Genomic DNA, 15,290 nt, shown 5'->3' with positions numbered 1-15,290 from the left:
TAAAGGCCGACTCAAACTGGGCCAACATGCGACCAGCCCCGTTCGCAGACTTCAGAAGAACAGCATTTTCGTTATTCGCGGTCACGTGAACAACGGAGCCACTCAAAACGTTCTGGAGCCGCCGTTCTGAGACCTTGGTATCCCTGCTAAGCACGAACTGTTTGTAGGTTATCCTAGCATTCTCTAGACTTCTTTAGGTTTTCAATGGTTCTCCTCCACCCATTTTGTTTTGTTTCTGAGAAGTCACGTAAATACACCATTTCTAAGCTTAGATATTCATGTCCCAGCGAGCGATCTCCGCAGCCTAGTGCGTGCGCGTTCGTCGCTTTGGAAAGCGAGAAAATTACGCGGGATGAGCACAAACTCTAAACATGACACTAACCAGAAGCTCCTTCTTAGGGTTGTGTGTAGCCTTATTGTAGATGTATTTGTATTTAATGTGAATACGTCAATGCGTTGTTCAAAGTGTTTAATATTAATGTCGTCCCAACATCATTGCATGGTGAAATTGTGTTTTTTTAGCGTGGCCCATTTTGAGAGCAAATGTGTGAAAACCAAATCCCGTCCAAAACCGTTATAATCCTCTAATCTACCAATAAATAATGTCCCAGATTCTTATGTTTTTATCATTCAGGGCCAGATTATGTCCCGATATCCTAATGGTGGTAAGAAACAAAAGTATTTTTTGTGTGTAAAGCAATGGTCTCTGTAAAATACCAAAACAGGTTTGTTTGCTGCTTATTAAGCAGACAAGAGGTTTGCCAAAACAGCTGGCTTTGTCGTGCTTGCGAACAGCGTTGGTCGAATCGTCGCCCAGCGAGGCCCGGCCGTAAACACCTATGGTGTCTGTAATTGCTTCAGCGGGGCGTGTCGTAAAGGAATGTGCGAAGCGGCATAGCATTGCCGAGGGTAGAGAGAACAAAACAACAATCGAAGAAGAAGGTAACGCCAAAACACCACACAACCGCTTCGTCAACGCACCAACTCGCACTCAATGCACCTCTCTGCTCAAGCGCAAACAAATTGTGGTGCCAGCCCTAGGTTTAAGCGGGTAAAGAGCGAACGCGGCGCCCTCTCACTGTTTGGGATGAAAGCGGTCGTCCTGCTGCGCCTCAGTCAACGATGAGAAGCGTACGCTATGGATCCGGACTTTTAGTTCAAACATGTAAATAATCAAATTATAATTGAGATGTTTCACCTCAAGCCCCGTCGCAAACTTGTAGACAAGGAATACTGATAACGAAAACAAATCCCAAGGTCTATGGTACGCTGCAAGTCAACGTCAGTTGAATTGTATGGAAGCATACACTTTGCAAAGATGGTTTTCTTTTTTTTTCATTGGAGTTCTTATTGTGTTTCGCGAAGTAGTGATTGTACAATCTGTTGTGACCTACATCTAATATTCCGATCAACCGGCGAAAAGGCTGGATTCAACAAATTATTTTTCTAGAGCGCTGGGTAGGCACGCTGGTACGCTTCACCTTACTGCACGAAACGACAGAGAATTCTAAGAGACCCTTAAGACGCCGCGAATTTCCTGGGTTGAGCAAAACGGTTGTGCAGTATTTGGGCGCCTTTTTACGAAACGCGAGTGCGTTTCTACCAACGTTGCTAGATCACCTCAGCTGTCAAACTTCCAAGGAGACACAAGCCGTCCCCCCTCCCCCTTTTTTTTTTCTCTTGTCCCGACTTCCATCACCGGTTGACACTATCGCCACCCGTTTGCCACAACAGCAATTCAGGGAGCAGCCGCACCGCGCGAGAAACGTGGCGCTTCAAACCGTGGTGACGAAGTTAAGCGGAGAGGGGGGGCGCAACTCCTGCAAGTGTCTTGGAAAGTTTGTCAAGTGGCAGTATTTGGTAACGTTGGTTTCTACACTCTCTCGGAACAGTTACTATCACAGCGGTGTTAGGTATTGCCTTCCGATTTCCTCAAGACCGCAATAATACAGTCGCGTCCACAGAAGATTGACTCAGTGTAGCCTCACCGGTGCGCGCGCATTAAGTGAAGATGTCTCACTACCGAGACGATAAATGGGGCAAACCGGATTAGCCTAAGTTAATATCATTGTTGATAATTCATATGTACAACAGCGTAGTCATAAAAAGTAGCAATGCACTAAAGGTAAACTAACTAGGAATGTACTTTTATTAAACGAAAAGTACATCTAAAATAAATTTCTAGTATGTTGAATACAATGGTAACTTCGTGTTAGTGTCTGCCCCATTCTCCCTCACGCTCTACAGTCCTGTATGTGTTAAACTAGCACACTTTTATCTTTTCCTCAGCATAAATACTGAAATATACTTGCAACAGCTTAGCTGTCACTGACCTAGTCTTGCCCCAAAAGTAAACTAGTACTAAATTTTACAAACTATATTTATATTTGTTTTTGTGGGTGAATAATTAGCCGACCTTTAGTGCATTGCGTTTTGTTAAAAGCGAACGCAAGGAACCAAAGCCAAAGTGTTTGTTGTTTATACAGAGAAGTTATTCTGCCTTGGAATGGCGTCAAGCTGGTGTCTCTGGTTACGCAGGAAATTTGGCCATAGCAATACAACGGCAAATTTGTGCCACTTAACATCCATAAACCCCAGCGCATTAGTAGAAGTCGCCATATTCCCGATTTTTCATTTCCACCCTTCCAATGCAGGCCGTCCCAATCGGAAATATCAATCATCTTAAAACAAGCGTCCGATTTTAAGCAATCATTTACATCCGGGCGTGTTCGCCGAATCCGCGTTTTGTCCCTTTACAAGTTCTGCGCAAGAAACTTTAGATGGTCGCTCAGTGTTAGCTAACTTTTCTATCGCTGTAAGGACTGAATGTCCATTTTAATTTCGCCCAGGTTTTTATTTATTGTGTACCAGTATTTGACAAAGCTTATCATCGAAACAGATCTGAGCTAATTTGTTCGAGCCCTTTTTCGCCATATGCCGAACAGTCGCTTCTTAACACAGCGCAGGAGAAGACTCGCTCACTAAATATCCGTACGTTATAAGGTAAACTCAATTCACTAGTGTCTAGAGTAAACTATCGAAGCAACTAAACGAGTTCTAAAAGCAGGTTCGCAAAAATTGGCGCCGCTAGCTGGACTTTCCGGAAGAGTGTAGATTAAGTATAGTGCCTGGACGAGTGGCCCACTTCAAAAAACGTGGTCAGTGTACATGTCTATATACACGAGACGCCATCGTGAAACGAAGAGCGTTTCAACGCTCATCGATGGCGATTTCTTGGGCTGTGAAAGGACTGGCTTGTGTGAAATAGCACCCGTATGGATGAATGGAAAGCTTAGTGGTCCTGTGAAAGGGACGCTCAAGTGGCATTCGAGCTTGCGGCTGACGATGAACATTTGTTCTCGGTATCCTCTCAGGGCCGCCGTCATACTCGCGCGTTTGTGTCGTGTTCCATAAAGTTTGAAACAAATGAAAGAGGTCTAACAAGTATTGGCGAGGAGATCGAACTATGAGGAAAGCTTTGTCCAGCTTGTTTTCCAAAGAGGCCGGTGTTTACTTAATGCAAGGACTCGGACTTCATTCTTTACATCATCTTCCTTGATGAGGCACGCGACACAGATTGGAGACGATTGCTGCGTCAGCGTGACTCCTGTTCAATTGATGCTACAGTATCAAGTTGAACTGGTACGTACATGTTAGGTATAAGTGTCAGCCAGAACATAAACACAAACACACAAAGGATAGAAAGCGGTGCGTTTGTCCCCTTCTAGTCTTTGTGTGTTCGTGTTTATGTTCTAGCTGAAACTTATGGCTACCAACTAGTGCTTCACTGATTGATCATGAATCTGAGGCGAACGCTGACGCAGCGATAAAGTATGTCACCTAAGAGTTGCGTCACAAGCGCCAATAAAAAATTCATGTTGTCCTCTCCATGGGTTTAGTTCCTAAACCTAGCCGCTAGGGGCGCAACGGTCCGATCTCCTCTCCGATAGACCAACACGCGGCTCTGACGTCACGAGGCTGTGGTGGCGCTGCTGTCGCTTCTGCGCATGCGCAGATGGGACAGCCTCATACAAATCGCGTTTCTGAGCGCGTGTCGTGCCCCCTGTTGGTTGTGGGCAAGCGCGGGTATGTTTGTAAACGTCGCGTTGGCGTATAGTTTACAGAACGCGTTGCACTTGTAACCGTGGAAAGCGGATGGCGACTGCGTGGGTAACGCTGTCGAAGCGTGAAGACCAAGGGGCGCAATTCAGTCATACGCAAAAAGAAGTGAGTGCAGCTTTGAGATGTGCTTTGTGCACACATACATATATATTCAAGGTGGAAGCCGGCGCTGCTTCGCTCCTTCTCCTTACAAGAGCGTTCCACAACCATCGCTCAAGGTGGGGTGATTGTTCAAGAGGTACTCGACTTCATGAAAAAGAAAACGATACGAGCCTTTTGTTTCTTTTTGTATTTTGTCATCTTGCTAATCATAAGCGCTTGTCTGAAAAAAGAAATTCGAAAACAGCAAGGGCTAGCTTTCTGATAAAAATATGTCATTAACTTCGGGGTCTCTTTAAGCTGATGTTTCACGATCGATTAATTGAAAAGACGGTGCTGGCGGAGTTGTCTGCTGACCTTGTGTAGGCACCAAAGATGCGGAAGTAGCGACCTTTATTTTTTGTATTATTCACGTCACAATCACCCAAGGAATGTTCAGTTTAAATTTCCTGTACCACAAAGTTGGATGTTGGGTCTGTAAGATATTAACCTCGCACGGTCATAGCAACGACGTGAACACCAAATAATGACAGTTGCTTGCTTTAAGTTAGGTAGTGTACCTAAGTAGCACCAATGTTCGTCTTAGGGTGGGGTTACTTTTCCTTTACAATGTGTGGAACCAACTCGCTCGCAAATCAACACATTTTGAAAATGAGACCGAAGCACCGGTCAAAGCAAAGAGCACGCCCCTGCAAAAAATTATTTTTGACTTTTTATCGAAAACATATTGACTTCTTGTTGACTCTGATTACTTCTTTTGTCAAATTCACTTCCTGTTGTCATGGTCAACAGAAAGTTTGTTGATTTTGTGTTGAAACTTTCTGAAGATTCTCTTTGGCCTGAGTTAAAAGAAAAGCTGTTGACTTTTGATTAAATTTACGTCGATTTTTTTCTGCTGACTCCCTGTTGATAGTGTCCTCAGAAAGACTGTATACGTTTTGTTTACTTTGTTTTAATAATTTTCACTTGACTATGTCAACAGAAAAGTTACGGAATTTCTGTTGACTTTCTATTGAAGATAGTACATCTTGACTAAATGTCAAAAGTCACTACGTTTCTCAATAATCACTCAGAGGGTGAGAACAGTAAGGAGGAGCTTCAGTTGTCCCGCCTCCAGCGGGAGCCTTCTACCCTTGTCAACGCTTCAGCGTCTCGCGCACCTGGAACGCGGGCGTGCAGTCAAAGCACGACGGAAGGCATGGGGCGCGTGCTGGAGGCCAAGCGTCCGAAAGACACTCCCTATCGTGCTCACTTTGTAAGCGACAGTAGTGACCTTATTGACCCTATTAAACTAATCAACTAGTAAAAACAGCAAAAAAAACTCTTTTAAAGTAAAGAAACTACATTGACTCGCTTCGTTCTGAGTGGTGCAATGCAGAGAAGCGATAACATCTCTTCTAGGAGCCGTTTTGTGTATGTTGTTTTAACGACTGCGCCGAATTATTATTAGTTGCACTAATGCTTTTGATAAGAGATAAATTCCACGAACTTCCAAACATTGTTTTCATTTTAAGAGACTCCCAAGAAGAAGATCGGGAACTTATAACTCTAATAAGTGGTGAGGTGATCACCGGCCAAATGATCACCTTCAAAATGTAGGCTTTATAATGCTCTGGAGCAGTGAACGGGAATGCGATTATGCGATTCAGTTGGTGAGTGCTTCATGGTGTTCGGGTCTAATCTGTATTTGTGAGATGTATGTAGTGCGTTCAAATACGACGGACATCATTTCCTAACAAAATTTAAAAAAAAATATGGCGTGTTTTATTTACGTTATTTTGCGGCAGCCAATTTGGAGCAGAGTGGAATCTTAGAGCCGACGGAAAGTTTCAGACTTTTTTTAATTAAAAAATGGGCCAATCTTCAAAAGAATATCAGAAGATAAGCTAGAGAAAGTCAGATAGATAGCTGGCGACATTTACTATCCTCTGATGACTTGTCTAAACAACCTGTCAACAATGAACACCACAATTTTTTTTCTTTTTTTTTTCTTTTTTTTTTTTTTTTTGTAAGGGCGAGCAACAGTTCCCATTCTCCATTCAAGCTTACGTCCGGCAGAGTGCTACTGCTGCAGCACTCGTGTCTGATCTGTTCCCAGCCCTGCCCTCTAGTAGGCAACGGCTAAAATTAAGCACTACGGCCTTGTAATTTTGGAGCCTTTGGATCGGGCCGGGAGATATCCTTTTGCACAAAGAGAACGAAGAAGCATGCCCTCAAAATGGCCGGATATCACCGCTCCAAAAGCCACGGTCGCACTGTTAATACATCACACAAAAGACAGTTTGCAGACACTGTCTGAAGCGTGTTTCTTCCTTGTTTGGCTGTCCCTTCACACTGGCCGTGCAAAAACTGTCTGCTAACACGCTGGAAACATGCGCATGTACGAAGCGAACCTGCTTAATTCGAACATGCCTGAGGCATCTCCGCAGATAATTTTGTTATCCTGTCTGCAGAGAAACTCCGTGACTTTTGCTGGGACATGGGAGCAATGGGACTACGGCTTAAGACACACGCGAGCGCATAAAGGCACCCTATACCAAGGATCGACAAGGGTTATCCGAATGTTACGATGCACGCGAACACGTTGAATTGGGATAACAATCTTGATGGTAACACTCGAAGCTCGAAGTGACGCTGTTTCCTCTTAGACCTCCTGGCGTTTGCTGTCCTGTGTCGAATGCGCCCGGGTCGAAGACACTACAGACTGCGACTGTGAAAATGAAAGTTGTTTACCGTAAGCAATTGGGTGATGCGATATTGTCTATCAATCACTCGCCCATAACAGTGTCACGTAGTTGTTTCATTGTACTACCCCGCGAATGTGGCGCTCGCCTCGCTAGAGTATTGATAGACACCTGGTCTACACCAATTCGCTGTTTCTCACCATATAATGCATATATATGTTCTTGGCTTAAAATAAAGTTATGGCCATTTTGAGTAGGTTATAGGGCTACCGAAATTCCACACGGGTATTACCAGACATCTGATGCACGCCATTTATCAAAAAAGGTCGTATTCCACCAAAAATATAATGAAGACTAACATAATGAATTACAATCAATATGCTTAGCCTCTTTATAACTAAACGAAATCGCGGTCGTTCAAGCTCAGTTAGCAGATCGGCATCGATATCACTTATGATGATTTCGTTTGGATCCATATTTGAAACTCACAACAAACAAAACAAAATTCATATATGGTCACATATACCATAACAAATGTCTCTCAAATGCCTCACGCTTTGGACTATTAAATTTACTGAAACAACCTCTTTGGTAGCTAATTATTCTATCTCTTTCTTTCGAGTCACACGTTTATTTTTAAACTTTGACAGCCCTAGGTTACCCGCAGAGTAACTTTGTAGTCTGAGTTCTAAACCTTAGCGACGTCCGCTATCTGGTGGCGAGTGCCGCCAAACAAACTTGTGGAGAGCTGAACAAGGAATTATGGGAGTTACAAATGACCGCACAATAAGCAAGTGAAACGTCAAGCTCAATTATCGGAACTTGGTGATTCGCTGGGATACTTTAACTGCTCGCCATGATTCGCTGTCTGCGTGTTCTGCAGGAAAGTCAAGTCAGACTTTTGTAGGGTGTAGATATGTTTTGGTCCAACTGACGGTCGCATAGTGTAGTCATCGTCTGAACCATAATAAATATCTGTTTAACACTTTCAGCATATACCACAACTTGTCCTTGTGGTGCAGAGTACATGACATTGGGTTGCTGCCTTGGTAAGCCTATTCGTACGTATTACACATAAACGCATTGCTCGTGTGCAGCTTCTGGATGTCCCAGTGATGCTGAGGTTTGGGCAGGCAGTCTTTCAAATAAAGATGGCTGACACCGCAATTTTGGAGCATTATTTTCTGCCACCGCGGACTATAATCCTCGCCTTTGGTGTTAGCTTAGATTTTTCTCGAATGTAGGTATCATGTGTTAGAAATTTCTCGTGCCTCAGCTGTGTTCAGATAATTCTGCTGTTGCCTAGTTGACGTAAAGAATATGCTCGGTGGCGTTTGGTTGAAATTATGAGGATGGATGAAGGATGTCAATGAATGACTACAGAATGGAGCGCGTATCTGATGCTCCGAGGTGTAGAAAAGAGGCCTACAAGTTTAGAGCTCTGAATGTCGATCAGATGAGTCTGACCGTGCTATAATTTTTTTTTCTCAACCTCAAAGCACTGCAACGGACTTTCGACAGCATAACTTAACCGTACCGCTCTTTCACAAACTGTACATTAGCAACGCGCGTGAATAAGTTAAGCCTATTTCAAGCCCTGGTGACTACCTCTTGAACTGAAAAAATAATCGAGCCTGCGATGGTGACGTCCTTGTCGGGGAGTGTTCACGCCTAGTATAGAAAAGCTTAAGTGCGTGTCCCGGAAACGGCATTAGGTTCAACTAGAGCCACAATATAAACTACGTTTAGAGTATCGTCCCTCCACCGTTGGACTGTCATCTGCGTGCCGCCATTTTGGTGCTTACGAAAGAGTGGCCGCAATGGGTAGCCATCAGTTTTGGCGGTGACGTGTTACAAGTAACGGCGTTACCGGTAACGAAGTAGCGAACACGTTACCTTTTCGGTAACGTAGTGACGCACTCGTTACTTTCTTCAAAACAGCAACGGGTAACGTGCTTACGTTACTTGTTTCAAGTAACGGGTAACGTAGTTCCATTACTCGTTACTTTTTCTTCCTAAAATCTAAAACAAGTTCCCCTATTTTTTTCCTGTTTCTATAGTTAATGTTACCTCAAGTCTAGACGCAGCCGACGGCACGATCATGGTTTTCGTCATGTTTCTGTACGTGATCTACCTTTGCTGAACAAAACATGAACAAAAAAGGTCCATTACGTTGCACTCTTGGCGATGATTGATCGATCCCATTAGCGCGTAGCGTCGGCTGCGTCTGGTTTTAAAGGGGCCATGAAACGAATTTTGTCTTTGATAAATGATTTTGAATTGGGACTTTACTAATCGCATACCGTTTAGCTGGCCAAAAGAAAGAGAGTAGAAAGTCAAAAGCCAGCTTTTCGGGACGAACATTTGAAATTATAGCGGACTATTTTGTACCTTCTTTCCTTCGAAAGCTCTCCGACTTTTCACTGTGATACATCCGCGGTTCCCAAAACGCGTCAGCGGTGCCATCCTGACGTCAGCCGAGCCCAGCTCACGCATTGGACACGAGAACAGCGTCACTCGGACGTATGCGCTCGTCAACAATCAATCCGTCGACGAATATTCGGATTCGCGTTCGTGGCCAATGAGTGCACTGACGGAACTTATCGTCACGGGGATGACAAGTTCTATGGTGTGCATAAAAAATTGAGCGCCGAATTAGAGCGCAGCTCTTGAGGAGGAGGAGGGAAGGATACTGAGAAGGTGGGTCAAGTGACCTCGGGTGGCGGGGGGGATGGTCGTGACCTTGGGGGGTCACGTGACGTCGGGGGGTCACGTGACCTGGGGGTCACGTGACTATGCCGATGACGTCATCAGTGGCGTCACTAATGACGTCAGCAGTGACGATGACGGTGCGGATACCGATGACGTCATCAGTGACGTCACTGATGACGTCATCAGTGATGATGACGATGACGATGCGGATGCCGGTGACGTCATCGGTGATGATGACGATGCGGATGCCGGTGACGCCACTGATGACGTCATCAGTGACGATGACGTGAACGGAGGGGTCACGTGACCTCGGGGGGTATCCCCAGGTCACGTGCCCCCGGGGGGTCACGTGACCTGGGTAACCATCGTGACCCTGGTGAGGGCAACCCTAGTAACCCTTGTGAGGGCAACTCTCGTGACCCTCGTGTGGGTAACTCTCGTGACCCTCGTGAGGGTAACACTCGTGACCCCCGTGACGGTAACTCTCACAACCCTCGTGAGGGTAACTCTCATAACCCTCGTGACCCTCGTGAGGGTAACTAACCCTCGTAACCCTCGTGAGGGTCACGAGGGTTAGTAACCCTCGCAGCCCTCGTGATCCTCGTGAGGGTAACCCTCGTGAGAGTAACCCTCGCAACCCTCGTAACCCTCACGGGGTTACTCGCCGTTACGCCGACGGTGACGGCGATGGCGACGGTGACGCCGCTCAAGCCGGGAACGGGCGCCTAAGAGCTAGGAGTCATCGCACCGGTGCCGAAGAATAAAGCTAAGGAGGAAGAAGTAGGAAAATTGTTTCATGACCCCTTTAAGCTGAAGCGAAGTATAGGAGCCAAGCCTATGAAGCGGTGGTTCAACAATATTTTCGCTTTTGTGTGAATAACGCTTAGAAGAAATCCCTGTTGTTTATGAACATTGAAACAGGCGTTCGTTTTTTCCTTCATACAAATATCCTCGCAAAAGAAATTAAAGAAAAAAGAGCAACCCCTCAACTCACAGCCAGAACAAGCGGCCACGACAACTGGAGCCGATTATGTGCCGCCAAGGGTGATCACAGACACGCGCAGGGGTTGTCCAAGCGCGGGACACGCGCTGAGTTCCGGACATTGTTTGGGTTCAGCTATTGTCGTGATTGCAGCGATTGGATAAGGGCCACCACCCGAATGCTTGTCGATCTACTGATTATCGCGAGCCAAAATCTAGTGCGCACGCAATGCTCGGGTTCAATCTATGAGCCGCATTTAAATACCGCAACTAGGGAACACTGCGATTCATACGCTACGTAACCAAGTTTTGCGGAGGAGAGATTGAAAGAAATCGCGAGCTTTTATCCTTGAAATTACACCGCAACAAAGAGGTTTCTTAGTCAATGGCGTTGCGTTCAAGTATACTTGGGTACCGCTAGTGCCAGCAAACTCGTGTAAAGTTAAACATATTCCAGCTGAATATCGCTGCACCGCCCCTTTAATTATTGCGCGCAAAAAGTCTCACTTTAGAAAGAAAAACGCAGCACCCACGCCCTTCATCAAATTGTCGAAAAACGCTATCGCCAAAGAATATTTTAAAAAGAACCTTGTTGCCTTCAATTTATAAAAAGTAACATAAAAGTACCGCGCGTTACTTTTTATCGGTAAAAGTAGCGGTTAACACGTTTTTTTTTTTTTTTGCGGTAACATGAGTCATGACGCTTTCCTTTATTTTGTAATTAACGAGTGAGTTATCTCATTACTTTTTTCGGTAACGCCTAAAACACTGGTTACTACGATTTGAAACTAGGTAGCGCAAAATACCTCCCGTTACAAGAAGTGAGGTCGCTAGCTTCCGTCACCTATTTAGTGCCTCTAAATAAACTACGCTTCAGAGCAACGACACTAACCCATCCTGTGGCTTAAAAGCACGGTTGTCATTTATCTGAAGCTTCATCTGAAATCATATGAAACGCTCTTCCGCCCTCCACAAATGTTTAAACAGCTCGCGACAAAGCAAAGCAACATTAAATGAGATTCCCTACACCGTATCTAATGCTGAGGAAGTCATGACGATCGACAATTCGCCTGTTTTCAGAAGCACTAAGATGACGGTGCCCACAGCAATATCGGGGACCAGAGTGCCGATACCCTAAGCGTAGCTCAATTAGTGGTTCTATGTCTATACATCCAAGGGCCGAAGTGTCGTTAGTCTGAAGCGTAGCTTATTTAGTGGGCTGTAGGTTTCAGAACGTCTGTCTCTTCTATTTTCCGCGCAAGCTAAATAAGTAGAAACCAAGAAATGGGAGAGAGACCGAACAAGGACTCCAGAGTGTCAAGCTCTAACTTGAATGATTGGTGTGTAGAGGCAAAGCTAGCCGCCCTTGTCTCCATTCACTGTTCGAACAAGTTCACGGCAGACGTTGGCGTTCGGCGTTCGGACGCGCTCTCATCTCCTCCTCTCCTCCTCTCCTGAAATTTCTACCCTCACAGGTTTCGGTCTTGAAAATTATACCGGTGTATCACGAGTTATCTTTATCATGGCGTAACTCTATGTCTTTACGTACTGTTTGCAGTGCGCGCCGCCTGGGAACGCCAATCCCGGTACTCTACGTCTACTTTTTTCCCCCTGCTTTGAGTTTGGGATTTTAGATTTAATTTAAACTATACTTCGTCTCACCTTACCATGGACTGCTGTTAGCCCTGTATGCTAAAAGCCCGAGCTACTTGCTCAGGATAAAACCTCACCGGCTGTACGAGCGCTCGTGCAGCGAGTGCTCAAGTCAAGGCAGTCAAAGCAAGTCGCTCGCGCTTGGATATAATTCGCAGTTATTCCATCCATAGCCTCCTTTATACTAACAAAGCCTGGCAGCTCGACGACGGAGCCATAGAGTGCCTGGTCGCAGATTCGGAGTGCGAGGATCTGATAGCACAGAGCATTTCTCGGTGAACCTGGAGGTCAGCGCACAGCTTTTGCAGTGGCGAAGAGCCGAAACATGGTTTTTAAACGCGACGAGAAAATGAGCGGTAGCGCGAGGAACGCGAGGAGCACGAGCAAATATTCTATCACTCGGGAGAAGTGTGTTTCGGTGTCTCGCCGCAGCGGGGCGCCCGTCACGTGGCTCTCCTCTCATCCCGTGTCTGCCGCTCTACCTTTTCAATTTCGGCGGGTGCTTCTCGTGGCGATCTCCCAGGCTTTGACAGTATAGAGAAGGTATGGTCCATGCTAAGGTGAGACGAGGTATATCGAAAGTGAACTATTTTGTTTTACGGCGCACCTCTGCAGTACTAACGTGACAAAGCGTTTTAGTAGGCATTACATTTCTAACACAGCTTCGTAGCAATGTTAGACAGTAAATCGTTGACGATTACATCTACCTGTCCTTACTCAACTCGACATTCACAGAACACCCGAAAACTTCACTTCTCTATTCGTCCCTATGTCTTACTTCTGGCTATGTAAATGAAACCCCTTGTGGACAATTTGTTTTCCCAACGATATTTCGCTGTTTCTGTTTTACCAAGTAACTCCAAGTGACCAGCGTGCATGGCTTGCACTGATGGTACATTAGCAGCCATTATGGTGCCCTTGCTGGTGAGCGCGTACATTGTGCAGCATACATTTCGTAACATCAAATTTGTTGTTTTTTTTAGAAAAAAAAAACAAGTATGAATTATCACCAGCCTGTTGCGATGACGCCACGTGCTAGTCATGTACGTGATGAACCAAAACCACCAAGAATGCAATGCCTGGAAATGACATCATCGCTAGTGAATTCATGAACTCCACGCGGCAAGCGCGCTGAAGCTGGACGGGATTACATGGGAAACCGACAGATCCGTGGGCCTTGGCGGCGCCATGTGCTGGCATCACGCTCATAGTGAGACGCTGCAATACGCGCTGCCGACGACGCTGATGCGAGCTAGGCGACATTTCGCCGGAAAAAGCGCAGGCCTGTTGTTCCCCTTCCGAAATCAAAAGCCGTTCTCGATGAGCGGTTGGGGGCTTTTCCGACCATCCACCCTTCTATGCAATTGGAGCGTTTGGGTGACAACGCGCGCCACCTAGGAGCGATGTAGGGCGGCGTCTGCCCGTTGGTGGTGGCCACGTCTGCGCGTGCCCACCGGGCCGGGGCGTCTGCGGGCAGTCGGGGATCTCGGGCGGGCGAGGCCTAGGACGTCATAGCGGACGGTGACGCGGGACCCAGGGTTAGGCACCCTTGGTGTGTGGTGGGTATGACCGATGCCCAAGGTTTCAGACCCCATAACGCTGGGCTCAGGACTAGCTGAGTTGCGATCTACACAGGCAGCACAGGTGGTGTCCCAGCTGTCCGTAGAGGCCCCCCTTGCGCCGCCACTTGAGCAGGCCCTCCTCAATCAGGGTCTTGCCTGCCGAACAAGGAAAACAACAGCCGTGACGTCACGGTGACGCGAACACGTACACCACCATGATTGTGCACCCAAGAATCAAAGAACTTTGGAGCGTTTATTTGCCAGAAAAGCATTTGAGAGAGCCAATTGCTGGTGTATGTGAAGCGAGTCTACCCCGTGACATTAAACTTAGTGAAACCTCATGCTCGGTGTCAAAACGCGCAGACTATACTTGGTTTCACCTTAAGTCCAGACGCAACCGACGCTACAAGCTGATGGGATCGATCAGATAGCGTCAAAAGCCAACCGTCATTGTGTTTTTCATGTATCGGTACGTGTTCAATCATCGCTGAAACAATCATAAGCAAAAAAGGTCCTCTGACTAGCGCTTTTTACGCCGCTTGATTGGTCCCATTACCTCGTAGTGACGGCTGCATATGAACTTAAGCTCAAACGTACTCTACATATATTTCGAGCCCCGTCCGTGTATAATAGCCACTGGCTATCCCAAGTACGTTGCGAGAAGGTAGACGCACCGGATTTCTTCGGGTGAACAATACTCTCAGCGTGATCTGTGAACACTTCTCCGGGAGAGGATTAAATAATATTTGGAACCGATCATTTCGGCATATGATGGGGATCGGGAATTTCCCGGCACCAGAATCACTAAACCTGCATCGCGCATACGTGATTTACAAAAGTCTAAAATAAATTAAGACATCTAAAAGCATTAGTTAATAGGCTGTCACTTTGTTAGATGGCCAGGTTTATTTAGAAAATTTAAAACGCAATTGAATATACAAAAACCTGATTGGTAAGCAAAAGGTATGAAAAAAGCGAGAGCTAAGCTCTAAAACGGGCTGGAAATTATGTATGTGTAGGGCTGAAAATCTTAGAATTTGCAGTAGCAAATAATGCGAAAAAAAGTCAGCCCTCTGCCACAGTGGTTACTCAACACTGAACATGATTAAAATTGCGCACAAAGAGACGAGGACTAACGAGGAAGGAACATAGAACACAGACAGGCGCGCACTCACAACTCTAGTATATTAATTGAAGAAGAGAAAGATGAAGCACTATTTTTACAGGGGACTCAATTTGGCATCCACACCCCATCGCAAATTTAAATGAGCCAATTGAGAATGACAAATTCTGGTGAACTGTAAAACGTTAAGGCATGCGTGTAGTAACCCAGATAAAACCCAAAATCAAGCAAGAGGACGTCTAAAGGGCATGCGTGTGACGTTCAAATATCAGACGTCTGTAATACTATGTGTTCCGTCAGAGAAGTATCATGAGCTGTTATATTTTCTGAGTCGAAGGAGTGATTGTACGCCTA

The 15,290-nt window shown here is 45.8% G+C and overlaps 1 protein-coding gene across 1 annotated transcript in view; it reads right to left on the bottom strand.

Moving 5' to 3' along the window:
* Window positions 1–13,862: 13,862 nt before the first annotated feature.
* Window positions 13,863–15,290, bottom strand: part of LOC121832984 — a 140,599-nt gene continuing 139,171 nt past the window's right edge. The window contains exon 6 of the mRNA XM_042289023.1: window positions 13,863–13,969. Within this exon, the coding sequence (XP_042144957.1) occupies window positions 13,863–13,969 (107 nt within the window). The remainder of the gene's footprint in view (window positions 13,970–15,290) is intronic.

This window comes from Ixodes scapularis, unplaced genomic scaffold, assembly GCF_016920785.2.
Source record: "Ixodes scapularis isolate PalLabHiFi unplaced genomic scaffold, ASM1692078v2 PGA_scaffold11__112_contigs__length_91849675, whole genome shotgun sequence".
In the NCBI taxonomy this organism is placed as follows: domain Eukaryota; kingdom Metazoa; phylum Arthropoda; class Arachnida; order Ixodida; family Ixodidae; genus Ixodes; species Ixodes scapularis.
The sequence above is the reverse complement of the archived record's forward strand: the minus strand, read 5'-3'. Positions and strand labels throughout refer to the sequence as shown.